The 21018-nt window shown below is 43.9% G+C and overlaps 1 protein-coding gene across 5 annotated transcripts in view; it reads right to left on the reverse strand.

Moving 5' to 3' along the window:
* The window catches only part of TSPAN9 (tetraspanin 9), a 181698-nt gene extending 161238 nt beyond the window's left edge, over positions 1-20460 (reverse strand). Inside the window, exons 1-3 of one of the 5 annotated variants that reach the window (XM_033052171.2) lie at positions 20239-20362; positions 10956-11004; positions 8970-9014 (exon numbers count right to left, since the gene is read on the reverse strand). Coding sequence is in view for 1 of the 5 variants with exons in the window: in XM_033052173.1 (XP_032908064.1) it covers positions 8970-9014; positions 20239-20445 (252 nt within the window). In the remaining 4 variants the exon portion in view is untranslated. Of the gene's footprint in view, positions 1-8969; positions 9015-10955; positions 11005-20238 lie in introns of those variants that run through there. The other 4 variants (XM_033052173.1, XM_033052170.2, XM_033052175.1 and 1 more) reach the window with 4 other exon arrangements.
* Between the last annotated feature and the right edge of the window lie 558 nt (positions 20461-21018).

Genomic DNA, 21018 nt, shown 5'->3' on the forward strand with positions numbered 1-21018 from the left:
ACAGTTTTAAAACACAGAATGATGTTTATAAATATTTGATAGGAATGTCAAGGTCTCTAAAGCTGACCAGAGTTCATCAAGTACGGAAGTTTCAAAATCACTTTGGTCAGTTACATACTTTTATGGCAGTGCTGCTGCTGTACGCACATTCTCAGCATGGTAATACAATTCTGCTGCACAGGCATGCTCAGATACCACAACTAGCACACGTGCATCCTTTGGGAATCTCTGAGTTAATACAGCATCTAGTCTGGCATCCATCCACTTTCGCAAAACAACTCATCTAACCCAATTTCCCATTATCTTTGTTAACTGTCCCACAGCTGTGGGCAGGGAAATTCCCCAGGGGCCTGCAACCTGTTTCTTTTCTCTCTTTCCTGACACTCCCATAAAATACACTCTGGCTTCACAACAGAAGGTACTGAAACAGGAGGAAAATGCCTCCATTTTTGCTGACTAATAAGTATGCCTCTGATCCGATGCGACCACCTTCCCCATGAGCTGTGCTCCCACAGTACCAGAAGTTCACCGGTGCCCACAGATTTCCTGTTCGCGGGCACCATGGTCAGATCAGAGCAGATGCACAACAACACACAGTCTGGGGGTGCTGCACTGAGGAAAAGATCAAATCATGTGCTGCCTTGAAATGCTGAGTGCTGTCTTCAAACAGGGCAAGAACCTCACAGCCATCACCAGTGAAAAGAAAAATGCTTCATACTTGAAAATCCCTAATTGAACTTAATTGGTGGAAAATAGACTTAAGAGCTGAAACCAAGTTTTAATATCCCACGCCAATTAGGAATTCATGTGTATTATATTTGGTATTCACTACCTAGCTATAACCCCAAACTGTATCAAATGCACTAAACTCACAGCCCCAACATCAACCCTGATGATGACTTCTACAATCTATAATAAGGATATGATATATTAAAAGAATTACACCATTTTCTTGGTTCTACCATCTTTGCATTTCTGTGAATCTCCCCTTCTTTCTTTTAAGAATCTTGGGAGACTACTAAATCAAAAGATAGGATGGCATGCATAATAATACTATATGTCTTCAGTTTCCAGTATTTCATATATTTGCTCCATTTAGGTATTCATGGAATTATGATAATGTAAATAGGTGAGCCTAAGGTGAATTAGCAGATGTTATTTTGAAACAAGGGTACACAAACAGATCTGCAGCTTCATTTAAATTGTGTGCAGAGAACAAGAAGTGGACAAAGTCACTACAGTATTTTAATCTACAAAAGTGCTGAAGATTAGACTTTTTCTTTTTGCACACCCTCTCTTAAAAAAAAAAAAAATCTATGCCCAAACTACTTTATTTCTTTTCACATTCTCCTACATCTTCTCATTCAAAGGTTCATCAGCCTAATTTAATATATTTCAAGTTGGGTAGCTCAGGATGCTATAACAAACAAGAATTTGTCTGAGCTTGGCTGGATTCCCTCAACTGCACCCTCATTCACCAGATGTGGATGACTGGTACTAGCCAACTGTAAAGCACTGTTCCTGAACAAGTAACAATTGTTAAAATAAAAGAATTAGAGTTTAGGCTATGTATTGTTCTGGGCAACTATCAAAGGAAGCACTCGCATGAAAGTACAAAAGCAGGAAACAGTAAAAAAATACATGCCATGGCACCAGCTCCTTGCCAACTTCAGTCTTCACTGTGTACTGTATCACACCAATAAATAAAAGTTGCACTGTGAGCAGCTTTAAAGCAAAAACAAATTACAAAAAACCAAAACAAAACCCAAACCAAACAAACAGCCACACAAAAAAAAAAAAAAAGAAAAAAAATTGCAAAAAAAAGAAAAGTTAAAAAAAAAGAAAAATAAAGGAAAAAAACCCAAGTAGACTGAAGACAGATGCACTAAACAATTGTGACATGAAAAAAATCTTAACAAAGGTCAATGTTGTCCCCAAGACAACATTTTCATTTCAGCTGTCAGCTTTGAAAGCCAGACATATACAAATGTCAGTAAATGCAAAGGGTAAAAATTAGTACTCTCACACATATTCACTGGCTTTCCAGAGATTCTCTCGGTCCCTTTTTATTTCAAATTATGTACCAAGGTTGTAATAAAAATCGCAAGGAAGAATACCAGTTTTAATAGCATGTTGATTTACTTATACAAAACTTCAAATTATTAATTTTCAGTTCACTCCTGGAGTCCTCCTCCCATCTTGCATGCCTCTGGAAAGACCCAAACAGCACCAAGACGTGCCTAGACAAAGAGCACACTTGACACTTCCTGTGAGAGGCCCCCGGACAAAAATCAGCTCTTGGCAAATCTTTACTTTTCAGTAGGTGAACAGAACTTAAAATCACATACCACAAGAGAAAAACAAACAGGCCTAAAGATGAGTATGTCAAGTAACACTCTTCACAAGGCTGTAAGTTGAAATTGCATAGCAACCATTAAAAATTTCAACATCATAACAATTGAGAGGAAAGCTAATGTCTTTACAGATTGATTGGTGAAGGTGTAGGTGTCTTTGAAATGGGTCTTCATGTCTCTGCTGACTTTGGGCAGTAGGTTTGTTGCAGAGCCCTGACACCCTGGCTCCTGAAACAGACAGGGAAGGGTCTGCAGAGCCTGAACTTCTGAGCTTTGGGGCAGAACAGTAGGTTCAAGGAGGGAATATGTGGCAGGTGGTTCGGGACAGCTGTACCTTCCCAGTGCCTCAGCAATGGGGAAAGGACGAGGCAACACGAGGCGGGGACTTCGGGATCAAAGGAGGCTGCGTCCTCTGAAACCTCGAGACAGAAAATCCCGTGTCCTCCAGGGGACTCTCTCCCTTTATTCAAATAAGGCTGAAGGACTCCTCTGTCTCCTTTTAGGACATCAGCCTCTGGCGTTTGTGGATTTTCCTGACACAGTGAACAAAACATACACAACACAACAAGCAGCCTTCATTAACTTCTTCCTGACTGTTTCTATATATTCTTTTTGATATGCACAAAGCATTTAAGAAACAAGCAGGCAATGCTGTCAAAGAAGCATACAACACCTAAACATAAATTAGACACATAAACACTATTTAGGCTAAGAATAAATCCCTGGAGACAAGATAAACAAATTATATACACTATATTTTTTAAAATATGCTTTTAAAAGAGAAAACACATTTTAAAATCAAACCATGACATCTAAAACTATCTAGTTTTCTGTTTTCACCTTAAATTGCACGGATGCTTTCAAAAGATTGCAAAAATTATTTTGACAAAAAGATACTCATCATGATACAAGTTCTGCTGAGTAACTGGTATTAACACACCTATTTTCAGCAGTTTTATGTGACAAATCCATCACCTTTCAGCTTGTTTAGGCTGAGCACAATCCAAAATAACTACAGTTATTTTGACACTCTGTGTGTCAATGTTCATTTCAGAGAGAATCCTTTGCAAAGCCTGATTGTGCTTTAAGCTTTCTTTCTTCCCAAATTCAAACTAATTTTTTTAATAATTTTTCTGTAAGGAAGTGTGCTTTTGCAACTGCTCCACACAAATGTGTGTTATCAGTCCTGCTCAGAGTCACAGGCCTTGAATTCCATCTCTGCTCTTAGTCATGCATGGCTCACTCTCCATGGCCACAGCATCTCCCATCACACTCAGCACTGCTAGCAATGTACAGTCAAGCCTGACCTAATGTGCTCTCCTGGAACACAAGGCAAAAATAAACACACAAAGATAGGCCAAATACTAGCAACCCTGAGCTCAAATTTTACCCATCTTGCATAGCATCAAATAGGCCACTTCAAAATGTTTGCAGCTTTACCTCCTCCTGGTCCATGTGACAGGCTCTTGAAGGTTTGTGTCTTTCAACTTCCATCTGACTTTATTGCCTGGCTTTGTTACTGAACACCTTATCAAGCCCCAAATAGGTTTTACCAACTCTCAATTCAATCAAATAATTGAATCAGGTAAGGTTCTGGGATTTGCTTGATGCAGACCATTTAGAAAAAGTTTCCTGATGAGTTACTTCAGGAGATCTGTGCATGAGTCTCTGAAACCCACTACTCGGGGCAAACTGAGGAAATACAACAGGTTTTCCATCTCTCACATCTTGTGCTCTGTATAGCAATAGTGCATTTATGCCATAGTTTTCCCATTGATAATGCTGTTTAGTCTTAGCTGTCCACAGATATTACATACCAAATCCTAGCTAGCCAATTATTTGTTTCCAAACTCCCCCTTTTTCCTTCTTAAACATTGCTGCAGAGAGGACTTTAAAAGAGGAAACGTCCTACAATACTAGGTCAATTAATCTTCACGTCAGCCTGAGGGCTATACAGAGGCAGGCAGAGAAGGAACTGGCAGGATGGCAAAGCTAAAGCAGCTGCATAGCACAGTTCAGTCAGGAACAGCACAGGGCTGAGCACGAGCTGACAGCCTCCCAGTACTGCCATGGCAGGAACACAAAGCAGGAAAGTGACTAGCTTGACAAAGAGGAATAAAAAGGATTAACAGCTCTTGTTGATACCTACATGGATCCCCTTTTTTTTTTTTCAAAAACACTGAACTTGGTTTGGAAAATGAGCTTGGAAAAAAACTTGGCAATGACTTCTACAATCAATAACGATACACTGCAAAAGAAGTATCAAGTGTATTAGGAATACACTTCTGTGCCTCTGCTGGGGGGAACCTACCTGCCTGAGGGGCACTCAGCTGCTGGAAAATCCACAGCAACTGAACCAAAGTGCCAAGAAACACATTAGTAGGGGGAAATTTGATATTGGCTCTGCAGAGGGCTGGCTGAAAAGTGTAATGTTTTTTTCCTCATTGGCATCTCTAAACTCTGTGATACTACAAATGCTTCTGCTGAGTGACAGCAGCATCCCTTTGTAAATGATGGGGTGGATTCCAGGGCTACTAGCAAGGAAAGTAATGCAGCTCCTGAAATTCCCACCAATGTTCACATGAAGCCACAGATTTCTCTCCTATGCTAAAAGAAACTGTTCAAAGCAAAAAAAAGAAAAATCAAGAAAGAATCCACTGGCAATCCAAGCTTTGGTATGCTGGTAAGATCAGTTTCTTGGTTCCTTAAGACAAATACATCTAACCATTCACAGCCTCTCTAAAGTTCAGCTGCATGAGTGTGATATACACCAAGCAGTTGGGTCAACAATTTAAATACATCAAAGTGGATTTGAATTGAGTATACAGAGACTCTCCAGAAAATGCTTAAAGTCTGATAATAGTAAGGATGAAAACTACTGCTCTAAGAAATTTAGTTTAGTTCACAGCTGTCCAACAGGTTACCACAGGAACATGTACATATCACTATTTAAAACGAGGCTTTTTTATTCAATCGCAGAGAAGCAGACAATATGCAACAAAACAGGTACCACAAACCAGCTCAGCCCAGAGAGATGGACTCCACTGTTTCTTTCAGGCACTGCCATGCCCAAGAACTGCTCTGTGGAAGGTAGCTGTGAGTCACAGCTCTGTGGGAGCCTGGCAAGAGGCAATACAGACAACAAGCCAAGGAAGAGCAGAAAATTGTGCTCCAACATTCTTCCATGCCTTCTCTCACAGCACAAGCAAGTAGGAGACAGCCTCACCCTATCATTCATAAGGAGATTTGGTTATATGTATGACTAAATACTCAAGTGAAAATCTTTCTCTCTTTTAAAAAACTTAAATAAAAATCCACCCATGGGAAAGTACCACAAATATGATATTCCAAGGGAGTAGGAGTAATAATAAAACATGTTAATTAATGATGGGGACAAATATTCCAGTTTCAAGCAACCTGAGAAGAACCAGTGATTAACTCAACAGTATCTCTGGGACAAATAATTTTCCTTTACCCATAACTAATTTATCTTTTGCCAGTGGGGTGCTCTCATACATGGAGATTAAGCTTTATGGTACATTAAAGTTTAGCTGTATCATATTACTTAGTAATTTACAGGACAGGATCATTTACAATTTTGCCTCAAGGCCTTAGAATGCAGTTTAAAACAGAGATTCTGAAAACAAAATTATCCTGACCTGGCCAAATGCCAGTCCCAAGGCCACTGCCCACAGTAACTTTCTTTTCCTCAGGCTACCTTAGCAGAACTTCTAACAATACTTCTGAAGATGTGGTCTAGTATTATCCATTTAATTGGACAAGCTCTTCTTATGACAAAGAACAGAGACTGATGCCAAGCAGTCATTCAAATCAGACATGAACAATGTGTTGGCCCAACTGTGGAACATCTGAGCACATTTCACACATTTTACAAGTATGTGCCTTTGGCACAACAAGGTCATCAAGTTATTTCTACAACTGCAAGAGAGCCAATATAAGTTAACAAAACCTCTTCTCATACTTCTCTTTCTTGCCTTAATGGCCTGATCTCATTTTGGATTAAATTTTACAGCCTGGATTTGTTCAGTAGGTCCCAGGTCCTCCCCTCTGTGCCTCACTCTGCTAGGCACAGTATGAAGAACTTGAGAGCAATGACCCTGCTCACAGTCCAAAACAAACTACACAAATGAAGAACAGCCCTGCCCCAATGAGGTATCCAGGGTCAACCTAGAAGACCTCACAGTCCACCACATGGGTAGGGAACAGTGACATCTTGTTCCCATGCAACAGCACTTTAAATATTTAAAACCCATTATTCAACATATCCTATATGTTAAAATGTCCATCATATCTAGAATGACTGCCTGACAAAAACCACCACAAAGCATCTCACACATCCTTTTAAATTTCATTACACAACAGTGTTTTCTTGACATTTAAAAACCCCCACACTATGTGCTGGTTTTAAAATATAGCTGAAGATTGTCTTCACTATTCAGTCCAGGTCTGAGTTCTCTACTGAGCAGTTTCCTACAACAGCTTTTGTAATATACTGTATTTAATTTTGAGGGATGAGTAGTAGCATTTCACTCAACTTTAATACCACACATCAGCAAAGCATTCAATCACTTTATTTTAACAACAATTTGTTGTTCAGATTCTAGAAATTCAAGTCTGGCAAGCTTTTTAATATGCATGAGGACATTTCATAGAAAGCGAAAAGTACGTCTCTCATTCTGCTCAGCATGTTCGAGTCCTATCTTCTTTGCATTAACGGACCACCTTGAAAGGAAAATCCTTGAATTAATACAAAAGGGTATCTGAGATCCAGTAGCTAACACTGATAAGCAAGGTAAAGAAAGTGGGGTCATTTCTAAACCTCCATTAGAGATAGGATACTAATTTTTCAATTTGCTGTGAAACAGATTTCAGAAACATAATGGAAAGGGGGAAAATTGCATATTACCATGCATGCAAGAAAAATGTTTGAAATATCCTATTTGTCTTCCCTCTCTGAGGGATGTGGATTCTTTTGTACTCCTTGATGATGTGAATCACAGATCAGCATTCTGGGAATCAAGCTTATTTCCATTTACCAGTGTAATATGATCATTTAGCATAATTAACACATGATATTTCGTTACTGCCATGGACTTGGACCAGATCTGAAATGTAAATATTTGCCAAACTGCACATCCTGATACCCAGTGCTACACAATGGTGTAACTTAAGACACTCAATTAATTTGCTTTCTCTTCTGGGGGCAGAGTTAAGGCTGCTGTGGGAATTCTCACTTTCATAACATAAGGCAGCTTAAACATTATAGATGATGTTACATTAATTTCTGCAGTATCAAATTTTAAAGGTGTGGAAACAAGATGAAAGAGCTCACAACACAGCAGTCATTTCAAGTGGTACAAGAATGAACATAAAGAAAACTCCTGAACAAATAACTACCATTTCAATCTCACCCAACTATCTTTTCCCTCATGTACTCCATCACCCAGCTCTCCTAGGACACAGTAATCAACAAACCACCATTTCATGTGATTCAGAGCGTGGCACACATGCAAAAGGTAATCAGAAAAATCACTGCAAGATGTAAATACACAGCAGCCTTACAGAGAAACATTTTATGACCAAGTCAAGACTTTATAACAATCTTAAATTCTACAGCATGAAATTTCAAAGGTTCTTTATCTTACATATTGTAACATCATGTCTCATCTACTACAAATACAGATGTTACCTGTGCCTGACACCCTCCACCTATCTTTTCATTCTTTGTCTTGCAAAAGAAATATCAAGAAGCTATTAACATCTGTGCTGGTTTTGAGGTTAGTTTTCTTCACAGTGGCTGGTATGGGGCTTGTTTTGGATTTGTGCTGAACAGAGGGTTGATAATATAGAGATGATTTTGGTGGTGGTGAGCAGGGCTTACACAGAGCCAAGACCTTTTCTGTTTCTTGTATTGCCATGGCGAGGAAATTGGAAGTATGTGGGAAATTGGGAAGAGATACAGCTGGGACAGCTGACCCCAACTGACCAAAGGGATATTTCATACCATGTAACATCATGCTCAGCGTATCAAGTGAAGGAAGAAGGAGAAAGGGAGGAAGATTGCAGAGATGGTTTTTGTCTTCCCACGTCACCATTACATGTGATGGGCCCTGCTGTCCTGGAGATGGCAGAACACCTGCCTGCCCATGGGCAGCTAACCCTGAAGTAGCCCTGGGTTCCTCCAAAATAAGTATATTTTTCTAAGCCTCTTTATAGAACTACCCTTGCACAAAAGGATAAAACTTATGTGGACTAATGAAAGTGTTCTCTTTAGGAACCTTGTTTCCTTTCCCTAAAAATGTCACAGACAGGTAAGAAAACAGAAGAAGAGTAATATTTGCATTCAATGAAGAGGATTACTGTCCTCCTCTGTCGCATTTCCTTCAGGACTTATGGCAGCACATGGAGACAATCCCAACAACAACCATGTTACTCTGGACTCTCTCAGCATTTGTGGGAAGAAAACAACAGATTACCAAAAGGTTTTGTAAGGGCTCAATGTAGGACCAACTCATCTTCCCTTAATGTCAACGTGAGCAGTATTAAAGATAAGGCTTAATAACTCCAAGAATCCTTCACAGATATCTTACTTACTGAGGTGACTGGACGTACACCAAGGAAAAAAGTCACAGACCAAACCTGCAAAGAAGAAGAACAACAAAATGAATTTTTTTTGTCTTTTGGACTTACTTCCTACCACAAACATAATTAGCTCAGGAGGATAGAAAAGAGAGATTCGGGGAGATTTTTAAAAACAAGCAGGAAAAGGTATATCAAATTCTACCTGCTTCTGAACAAAAGGAGTAAGTCTTAACACTGGTCACCACGGCATAATATACTGATTTGATCTGGACTCAAGTTTAAATAATTAGAACAGACTTACAGAAACTGAAGGGAAAACAGAGATCACAGGGAAAAGCAAAAGCTGTGTGTCTATTAAATCAGAAATACTAGTCAGAAAACTCCAGTGCTTCTATACCTTGGCATTTAGGTGTCACATTATGACCTGCTTACAGCAGCCAAACTAGAAATTAAGCAAGACCCTTTTTGATGAACTCTCCTCCAGTAGCCTTGTTTTCTGATTGGTGTCAGCTTTGCTTCTAGTACAACAAAGAGTCCTTTGCTTCTAGGACAACTGCTGAAGTCAAAACTACACAAAAACACGCAACAAAAAGCACCCCACCTTCTCCAATTCACACTGGAGCTTTCAAGCCTGTAACAGCACCACCCCAATGTTAGACGGGTGCTACAGTTGGCAAAGTGAGACTAGGATTTCCTTCAACCACGTGGAGAAAAGACATAGAACAGTCTGGAATCAATATTATTGCTGGGCTTTATTACTGCAGCTGCAAACCAAAAAAGAAATACAGACTACAGTAATTTCACGACTATAAGGTGCACCCTTTTGACTAAAATTTTCCCCGAACCCAGAAGTGCGCCTTATAGAATGGACGAAGTTGCAAAACTTGCCAACCCGGAAGTGCGAACCTCAATGGGGGGGCAGTGCCATGGGAGCGCCGAGTCACGAAGGGGGCAGGAGCGGGCAGCCGCAGTTGGCAGGAGTTGCGCAGGGAGGGAGGGAGCTGCCACCGGCCCCGCCCCGGGCGCGGGGGGAACAAGAATCCGGGCGGTGCCGGCCCCAGCCCGGGGGGAACAAGACGCGGAGCTGCACCCACCAGCGCCGGGCAGGAGTGCCTGGGCCTGCAGCAGCTGCGGGCGCCAGGCAGGGGAAGCCGGGAACCGCGGCTGCGCAGTGGTAGCCAGGACCTGCAAGCCGCACCAGCCAGTGCTGGGGGTGGGCGGGAGTTCCAGAGTCCGTGGCACAGGGAGGGCACTTGGGGCTGCATTTAAAGGCTACACCAATCTGTGAAAAATGTTTGCAAATTGAGCACCTGCCAGTAATTCGTTACTTTGTTGCACGCAGCGCAGCTTCTCGCTGCAAAAAAACAAGTGTGAGCCGTGAGCCGAGCCGCGAGGGGGGTGGTGCCACGGGCGCGCCGAGCTGCGACGGGGGCGGCACCAGCCAGCCCCTGGCCAGCAGTAGCCACGTGGGGAGAGAGGGACCGGGCAGCCCCTGGTCAGCAGGAGCCGCGCAAGGAGAGAGGGAGTGGGTAGCGCCGCACTGCCCCGAGCCGCGGACGGTCCCGAGCCACAGCCGCCCCAAGCCCCGCCTTGCCAGCCGGGGGCGGGTGGGAGTGCCGGGCCCCGCGCACGGGGAGGGCGCTTGGGGCTGTGTTTAAAGGCTACACCAATCTGTGAAAAAATGTTTGCAAATTGAGCACCTGCCAGTAAACTCCACGATCACAGGATTCCGTTACTAATTCATTACTTTGTTGCATGTGGCAAGGTTCTTCGTGGCAAAAAAAAAGTGCTCCTTATAGGCTGGTGCACCTTATGGTGGTGAAATTACTGTAATTATTTTTTTTAAATGGTGATTATTCACCAAAATTGGTCAATGGAAATGCTTCCATCATTCCATTGTTGCTGATTTTTAAATTAATGTTTTCCCTTTGCCTTCTTCACCGTATCAAGTAAGATAATGAAACATTGCTGTTGATTTCACACAGTCTATTTACTTACCTACTTCAGCACATGGACGCTTCAACAGATCACACTTCTGTACACCTTCCTTAAAGTGAACAAAGTACTATATGAACTCATTGCCGATGTCACGCTCCATGGCAAGCAATTGCACACATCCACCCAACCTAACTAGGTCCCCAGTGACACAGGTGACAACAGTTTCATCCACTGAAGTACTCATATTGAAGTCAAGCATAGCTAAGCAATAACTAATAAATAACTACATAAATAAATATTTTTTTAAAAAATCAATAATTAAATTAGCCAAGATTCTCACAGTTCCAATAGTGGGATGTTGTGGGCTAGTTAGTCAAACTGCTGTCAGCTACACTTATAGGTGAACTTTCTTTACCACTGATGTAAGACAGTTATGCAGCAAAGGCATAAATGGTCTGAGAGGAGCACTTCAAGTCATGCAATCCTGTGAAACAGATAATAGTCCCAGCCCTGTCAGAGGTACACCGACTGCTACAAAGCAAAATTAAGAATGGAAGTTGAAGTCTGCCTTCCGAAGTAGAAGTCCTATAACATGAGGGCCAACAAAACCTAGAAGAAGAAAATACAGATCTTTTCTCTTCTAGAAAGCTCAGTGACTGGTATGCACTTATCTCCCGGTAAACATCAGGTACATCACCACACCTCATCCTCCAGACTAAAGCATGCTTGTCTTTCAGTTCCTCAAACCATGTCCCAAGGGCAAGCAAAGTCTGTTTGCTTTTGTAAATGGATGTCTTGGACCAATGTCATCATTGTACGTAAGTACCTACTTTGGTTGTCCTTGACAACTAGTTTCGAGTTTGCCATGGGATATTTGGTACCTGAAGTATGAGATGAGTGCATTTGATTAATAAAATTAAAACTACAGCTCTAACCACTTACAGATGTTTGAAACAGAAACTGGGCTGCCCAGTGACTTAAGAAGAACATGGAGCAGTGAACATCCCTTGTCAGTACTTTTTAAAAGTAAAAGAAAGGGATGACTTAGCACCTTCAAAACAAACAAGGGCCTTAAGAAGATTTTGATTAATTACTTTCAAATTTTAAAAACAGAGGAACTAAATAGTACTTGCTAAAGGAGGGAGGGAGAGAGAGAGAGAGATTCCTAAATGAAGTAACATCTCTCTTTAAAGAGCTCTTTAAAAAGTAGTTCAGAAAAAAACAGTGACATAACTACAGTAATTTCACGACTATAAGGCACACCAGATTATAAGGAGCACTTTTTTTTTGCAGTGAGGATCCGCGTACAACAAAGTAACGAATTAGTAACAGAATCCCGCGATCGTGGCAGGTGCTCAATTTGCAAACATTTTTCACAGATCAGCATAGCCTTTAAACACAGCCCAAGGCGCCCTCCCCGTGTGTGGGCCCCGGAACTCCCGCCCGCCCCTGGCACTGGCTGGCGCAGCTTAGCTCAGGGTTCCCGCGGCCCTGCTGTGGCAGCCGCGGTTTGCGGCTTGGAGCTCCTGTGGCATGGCCATGGTTCGTGGCTCACACTTCCAGGTTGGCAAATTTCCCAACTTTGTACATTATATAAGACACACCGGATTATAAGGTGCACTTCCGGGTTTCCATCAAAATTTTAGTCAAAAGGGGGCGCCTTATAGTCGTGAAATTACTGCAATTGTCTTGGACCAGCTTTGTTTCCTTTGTATGGTTTAATGTAGAAATAGCAAGGAAGAAATGGACTAAAGATAGCAAAACTGTTCTGTTCTTACCACAGAATTAACTTCCTCAGCTCTTCTGAGAGGAACTGATGGAGAACAGAATAAGAACAAAGAACTGAAGACAGACTAAATAGCTATGAAAATCAAGCTATCATGAAACACAAGCAAAATTTTTTGTTTTCATGAAAGAAAGCAAGATGCAATAGAGATTGCTTGGGTGTCCCAAGAGAATAGGAAACTGAAGGTGGATTTTTCAGGGCAAACTGACTGCTTTAAGAAAGAAGTCTTAAGAAACTATTTTAAGAAAAACAGAATGAAAAAGAGAGAGTTTCTTGTATAAGTCCTGGGAGATACTTTGCGGTGACCATTCACCAGGAAAATGGTGTGCCAACATGGAACTTAGAAAACTGAAAGCCATCCAGATGAATTTACATTTGTGTGGGAACTTAAGACTGTTCTCATTTCCTCCTCCTGGTTCTCCCTAGAAAATCCCTTCTCTACTTCATGGTCCGTTTTACTTTGCGTTCTATATAACTAGAATAGAGCACACATCCCAAAAGCTCCTGTTCCCAATGCAGTCTCTTCCTCTACAGATAGTCAAATTGCTCTACAGATCACTGGTCCCAGCAATTACTTTTACCACGGCCTTCATATTCTGATCTCTAACCATATTCACCTGTAATACTGTCCTGAGTCTTCCCCCACATGAAACAGGAGAAGTTTCAGTGTGTACGATTTAGCTGATCTTGCATCCTTCTATCCAGTAGGTGAGTGGAATATATTGGGAATTTTCCCAGAGTTGCAGTTCTTCCCCCCTTGTCTTCATCTTTGATGGCACCCAGTAGCTCAGCATTAGGTGAGAAATTAGCTATTTATATCCTCCCTATAGATGTCTCTGCTGCTGTCCACAGTGTTCCAGGTGCTATGAATGCAAAGTCTTGCCAGTCCTGCTGCTTTCTCCACTGCTGGGAAACAGATCAGCAAGAGTTTTTCTACAACTCAGAGCCACTGTTACTTGGCAAAATTTTGTGAGACAGCACAGTAGCACTGGAGGGATCCAAAATCTCTGATGTATGAAAGAAAATCACTTAATTTATACTTGGAAAGTTTCCTTTACAGGCTTTTAGGTCAGCCATTTGGGTTTTTATTTTACAAGGAGACATGCTCCCATCTGCATGTTAGTACAGGTCTCTTCTACTGCCAGAACCATTACCCCATTCCCCTAATGGTATTTTGTCCACATGTATATAAATACATATAAACAATACTGTGCAGACTGTCCTCCAGCAGAAACAACATACTAGATATTCTCAGACCATTGCTTTGAATTCTTCACAACTTCAGCTGCACTTTCTCCAAAGTCAGGTAACAATCTTCATTCACATATGGTTACATAATAAAAATAAAAAGCTGATTTTGGGATAAGTATGTATTTACAAAACCAAGGAACTGTTTAAAATAAAGCTGGATGAACATACTGGGCAGAACTACCTTACACTGTACTGTATGCAGAGTTGTGGGTAAAAAAACAGCAGTAGAGAAACAGAAAGCAAAGCATGCTTTCAAAAGCATTCTTGAATTATTTAACCTCTAGAAATGTGCAAATGAAAACAGAAGGTCTCCTTGCCTGTTTTCAACACGAGTTTGGAGCACAGCTGCAATGTGCTTGTCAGCATACTGCCATAAGGCACTTGAGGAGAGAGCACTGACTACCCAATTGCACAAGACAAGTCACTTGGGTCTTCCCACCAGTGGCCTAAACTCAGGATTTCTCCAACTTCAAGCTTTGCCTCCCTCAATCCTTCAGGTCTAAAGGATTTAATTAAGAGCGAAATTAAAGAACACCAAGTATAGGAGAGTTCACAGAGCCCTCTGCTCTCTAGGATTTGTACTGGTCTCTGTTTCCTAGCATAGAGTCTCAACATTTTGAGCTAAGTCTCCTTCAGCCCTGCTGACAGGATGTGATATTTCAGCTCTCTGTTCAGTGTACCACCTCATCCTTCCTTTTCAGCCCTTCCTCCCGGGGGAGGGCTGCAGACTTCCTCTCCCTTAGCCGAGTGCCTTCTCAAGACTCCTGCCCTCCCACCCACTCCAGTCTAGCCAAGCCTCCTACCCAAACACGCCACACATGGATGATGCAGCTCCTGTGGTTCTGTGCCTGCATCAGGTTGATATATTCCATCATACCCTCACTGTGAGCTTACACAGACCAATCCAAGCACTTGTAAATCAGTGAGGACAGCCCAGGGCAAGGGCAGCTCTACTTGGGCAACATCAGACTCAAAACTAAAGCCCAGTTAACACAGTCCAGCTGATTCTAGAGACAGACATACAGTGACTCAACCTCAAAAATATCATCAGTTTTTCACTAGTTAATGCAGTTTGTTTCCCCTTTTGCACTTGTAACAGGGATCATGGAAACAAACACCCAGCTATTAGTCACTTCCACCTTCAGAAATATCAGGCATTAGAACAGTATGACAGCATTTGCATTAGAAAGGAGAACTCTGACAGCAAAAGGGAAAAATGCTTTCAAAAAAACCTTAATAAGTTTTCCTGTAATACCTTTTGAAACAAAGATGAATGCAAACTTCAAATCTTTTAAATGAATGTTACTACTTCAGTGTTATCATAACACTACAACATCATATTAACATCACTGTAAAGAAATGCTAAGCTTAATTAATACCTTTTCCCACTTAAATGCTTATTGGAGGACATGCTTATGATTTAGTCTGCCCCATCTGCCTGAAGCTATCCCTACAACATGCCTGTCTGTTTTATACTCTTGATTTTAAAAGCTTTTCAACAATAGAATTTTTTACCCCTCCTCAACAGGCAGACTAATACATCTCACAGGCATCAAAATACAGCTCATTAGTTACTCAGGATCGCATATTTCCTATCTGTTCTTTCTTCCATGTGAAGCACAGTCAGATGCCTCCTTTTTTACTGAGCTTGCAGACAGTAACACCTTGCAGCAGCTGGGCTTTGCCCAAAGGATCATGTCTCATTCTACAAACTCTAGCCCTCAAGGTTTATTTTTGACAGCAATAAATGAAAGCATTCGGAATCTCATCAGAAAACAGAGGGAAAGGTGAGGTAGGGCTTGACAGACATTTAAGAAACAGTGCTGTCCAGCTGTATTAACACTTAACTCACAGAGACATCACCTTCCCAGAAACACCTGTCCAATGAGGAAAGCATCCAGCATCTTCCACTGGAGAACAGAGTCTAGCCTCATGACAAACACACCACAGAAAACACATCACTGAACCACAGAAAGTGACCCACAGGACAGATTTGATGGGTTTTTTCCCAGGAGACACAGCACTGACATTCAGCAATGCAGGTTTCATTGAGGGAGGCTACAAAGAACAGCAAAACAGCCTCTGGAAGTCAGTTTGAGGAGATTAGGAGTGATGAGGTGCCGAGCTCACTAGTAATACCTGTGGTCTCCAAGAAAGTAAAACATACAAAAGTTTGTATCTTCCCAATTTCACACTTATAAGCCGCACCTGATTATTAGCTGCACGTCCGGGTGTCGGCAATGTTTAGGTCTTCGTCCATATATAAGCCGCACCTGATTATAAGCTGCACTTTCGTTCACAGCGAGGATCCTTGCACAGCTTTCACAAAGTTGCCAATTAGTAGCAGAATTGAGGGATCACGGAGTTTACTGGCTCGGCTTGAGGCCGTGCAGGCTCGGCTCGGCCCCGCTTTTCCCCTGCCGGGGCCGGGCAGGCTTGGATCGGCCCCACCGCCCTCTCCGCCGGGGCCATGCAGGCTCAGATCGGCCCCGCTTTTCCCCCACTGGGGCCGTGCGGGCTCCAGCTCGGCTCAGGGCCATGTGGGCTCGCACTTCCGAGTTGGCAAATTTCTGAACCTCATCAATATATTGGCTGCACCTGATTATAAGCAGCACTTCCGGGTTCAGACCAAAATTTTAGTCAAAATGGTGCGGCTTATAATCATGAAACTACTGTACTTCCCCTCAAAATTAATTTCTAACTTGCATCGTGCTGAGCGCAGAGATGGCACTTCCTGAGCACATCCCTACTTTTCCACGTAGAGAGGAAAAGACAAATATCTGTTTCTGATCCACTCACATCCCCTGGGTATTGCTAAGATGGCCTCACCAGGATTGACTCAATGCTAAGGTCTGTTAACAACCACAGTACAAATGGGGAAATGATCTGCTGGTCCTGGCATGTTTATTCTATTTTCTACAGAGGCAAAGAAGACAATCCTCAGATAAGTGCTATTGCCTGGTCATACACTGTCTTTCCCCAAGCTCAGCACCATACTTTATTGTCATCACACTTCCTACACGAAATTTTAAAGAACATGGTTTGATCTCTTCCAGAACGCATCTTGAACTGATGTTACACCAAAAAGGCACTTTGTACTTTGAGAATCACTAAATGGAAGTGAGTTTACAAATACAAACCATTCCCCTACCCACACACACACCTTCCCAGCATAAGCTGTGAGCATAATGAGGGAAGTTTTTAATTTAATTTCTTTTAGCATCTTAGCAGCACATCAGTACCCTAAAACCTTCCTTCCTTTCTTCATCTGGGGTATTTACAAGTATTGTCATTGCTTTACACACCTCCTGCCTTCTCAGATCAAATGGCTGCTTGATCTCAGGATCAGAGATTTCATGTTGGAGCAAGCCTGTAGGGGTTCCATCACGCTCTACCTTACCCAGGGCCAACTATGAGGTCCCAATAAGACTTATCTGCTTTGGCCTTGAAAACTTGTAAGGCCAGACATTGCACAACTCCTCTGGACAACCTGTTCCAGCTTCTGACTGTCTTCATTGCTGGAAATGACATCTATCTTGAACCTCATTACAACTTTCCTTTGTTGTCTGTCATGCAGTCACCACATACCAGAGTGAAGAAGTTGTCTGCTTGAGAACCTCTTCTAAAGCACCAGAAGGTCTCTACAGGTCCCATTAAAGTTTTCTCTTCTCCAGGTTGAACAAGCCTTGTACCCTCAGCATATAGTCCTCACGCTTTACCAGGGATCTCAGAGCACTGAAAGGTCTTTAAATGCTATCTAAGCCTCCCATCCACCCCTGCTCTCTGCTCATGGCACCAGGGACCCCATTCTAGCTCTGCCTGTGGCCTTCAGTGCCTGCCCAACCTGCGCTGTAGCTGTACCCTGCATCCAGCCACGTGTGTGAATCCTGGTCCTGGACCCCACTGATGCAGACCCTGACCTGAATAATCACTTCCTTGGGTACTGGCTGCAGTCTTATTAAAATAGTCCTGAGTATTGTCAGCTGCCTTGACTTCCAGGGCACAACACTGGCTCATGCTCAGCTCCTTTAATGCATTCTCATCTCTTTTTGTCATGCATCAATAAATCTAGTGACATTCAACACAGAAAACTAACAGGGCATCAGTCACTTGCAAACAGCACAATCCTGAAACAAATAAAAGGGAAAAAACTGAGATGGGTTTTCAATTGTAAAAGCCAAGTACCTCAGGAATATCAACATACTTCTAAAATAAGCAATCACATATAGCAGTTACAAAGTCTTGGATTCTCTAGTGCAAACTTGCTAGTTTCACTTGTGGCACAAATGTGAAAGTAACTCCTCCAATCCTGCTGCCTCAGTGTTGGTTTGCTATTTTAATCTGTGCCCTTCCTGTGTTTCACTTTTCTGTTGCAGTTTTTTAGTTTGTTTGTTTGGGAAGACAGGGGTTAAACACTAAAAATACACAGTTGTGATGGAAATACCCTCATGGACAGGCTGAGGTTTGGCATGCTTTGGAAGAAAATAACTTAAAATAGCACAGAAAGCAAAGACTGTGGGATATGCATCGCTGACAGCTACTTTCTGCTAAAATAACCAAAATAGCTAAGATAACACTGACATTCACAGTTAACCCTCTATCCTGCTCAACAGAGATGAACAGGGCCATTCTAACCTCAGAGCTTTGCCTGAATAATGCAAATGACATTGCATTTGTTATGTTCTGACCCCAAGGTCTTCTTATGCAGCTTTATTAATGAGAATTAGTTTCAAAGAAAGTGCAGGTATCCAAAAAGAAACTTGCCACAAGGCTTACAGCCCCATTATGGAAAAGGCTTTTTCTGTAGGATTTGCAATTTGATCATCACAGGTCTAAAAATATGAAAGGGAAAGATCTGTAGGCAGAAGCTATATTAACTCCATCAATTTTCACACTTGGAGCTCAGGAAAAATGCAAAATGGAAGCAAAGGACATAAAACCGCAAGGACTGATCTTTTTCCTTGGTGTTCTCAACATTGATAATTTCTCTTTTGACATTCTAAAAATTATTGAGTGCTAACTTTGGCCCCACATTCCACGTCAACATAACTCATATGAATGCACACTTCAGTGGCTGCTATCCTTTGCAATTATACACCCTGGCTACAAAGCACTCCACTGCCAGCTTAACAAACAAACCATTAAAACAATTTGTGGCACCTGTTACTAACAACTTTGCTACAGGAACATATTAAGTTTTGGCTTGCACATGTAACGTTTAAGGCCTATCTAGGAATGGGCCAAGAGCCCAAACAAACTGTGATTTGATTCTCATGGCTATTCTGGAGAATATTTAACTTTTGCCCAGACATATCCCAGGTGACTTACAGCTAAGTGTTATAGTAAGTTCAGTGCAGTCAGGTAGGAGAACCAGGTGCCCCCATTCCTGTGGTTCAAACCACAGAACTATACAGAGCAAAAGCACAGAACAAAAGAGCTGATAAAAGGATTAAGTAGAGAAATGCAGCTCACTCTAGTAATCTATTTTTCTCCTTAACACAGCATCCCCATACCACTGTGCCCATCAGAAACCTGAAGGCCTTCCCTCGAGGCAGACCTCACAGAGCACCCACCTCCCACCAAGAGCGCGGTGACAGGCCAATATCCCAAGATTCAGCAAGAAAAGTTTCCAAAAGCTGGAACAGGAAAAGGCCACGCTGGAGTCAAGTTTTACATAAGAAGGGGGAAGGCAGGACCCGCTGGCTCCACGTCCGCGGGCGGCTGCCGAGCGGAGCTGTCAGCCCAGGGCGGGCTCGCCCCATCCGGGTCGGGGCACAGCCTCCCCTCACGCCCTGCCCGCCCCCCATCCCTCACTCCCCCAGCCCCTCTCGGGCTGCCAAGGCCACGGCAGAGGCAGCCCCCGCCTGCCAGCAGCGCTGTCCCAGGGCTGTTCTCCCCGGCGGGGGGACAAATCCATCTCCAGCCGAAGCCACCCGGTCCCGTGCGGGATGGGCACCGCGGGCTCCCCGGCCGAGAGCAGCACCGCGCGCGCAGACGCCGCCGGGCTCCTCTCATCCCTCTGAACTAACTTTACTGTTTCCGCAAAAATCACACAGGCACCGGAGGGGGTGGGGGGGGTTATTGTTTCCAGCAGACCCTAGGAGCTACCCGCATCCCTCCCGCACCCCCATCCCGCCGGGACCCCGCGGCTCCCCGGCATCTCCGGCAGCCGGGGCGGCATCCCGCGCCCCCCGCGACGGGCAGCCCCCGGCACCCCGCCCCGCTCCTGCCACCTCCCCGCTCCCAGGGCCGGGAATCGCCCGCAGGTCCCCGCCGCCCCTCGCCCCCCGCGGCGCCGGGTCTCACCCGCGCGTCCCTGGGCCGGGCCTGATGGGGCCGAGCGCTGAGGGAGCGGCGGAGGTAGGGCAGGACACGGCCCCAGCTCCTGCCAGCGGAAACGGGAGGAGGGGCTCGACCGGCGTTACCGAGCGGGGAGGAGCTGGGGGCGCTGCCCAGGGGAGGCTCCAGCCCCGCGGAGGAGGGAAGGGAGGGAGCGCTGCCGGCCCTCTCCATCCCGCGCCCGCCGGAGCCCTTTTGGCAGAGCTCTGCCTGCAGCCCGCCCCGCTCCCTCTGCCGCCGGCGGCACCCTCCGGGAAGCCTCTGGGATGGGCGCCGGGAGCATCCCCCGGTGCACCCTCCCGCCCCGCTCAGCTGCCTGTGTCCCGAGGGAACCGCGGCTGGACCGAGTCCCCTCCGGGCGCAGGGAAGCAGGGGTGCTTCCTGACCCTGCTCGCACGGCAAACCCGGGCTGACCTGCTCGGTGGTCCGAAGCCCACCACGACTGCCAATGTGCTGCTGTGGATTCTAGCACAGAAGGAAAGCGTGTCTGAGTGCTCCTCTGAGCATTCTGCGGTCGCAGCAGGAGTTGTAGACAGGGGTGGGTCGGTCTCTTCTCCCAGGTAACAAGTGATAGCACAAGAGGACACAGCATCGAACTGCGCCTGGTGATGTTTAGATTGGATAATAGGAAATCTTTCTTCACTGAAAGGGTGTTCAAACATTGGAACAGGTTGATCAGGAAAGTAGTGGAGTCACCATTCATGGAAGTATTCAGAAACTGAGTAAATATGGTGCTTAGAGACTTGT

The sequence above is a fragment of the Catharus ustulatus genome, chromosome 2, assembly GCF_009819885.2.
Source record: "Catharus ustulatus isolate bCatUst1 chromosome 2, bCatUst1.pri.v2, whole genome shotgun sequence".
In the NCBI taxonomy this organism is placed as follows: Eukaryota; Metazoa; Chordata; class Aves; order Passeriformes; family Turdidae; genus Catharus; species Catharus ustulatus.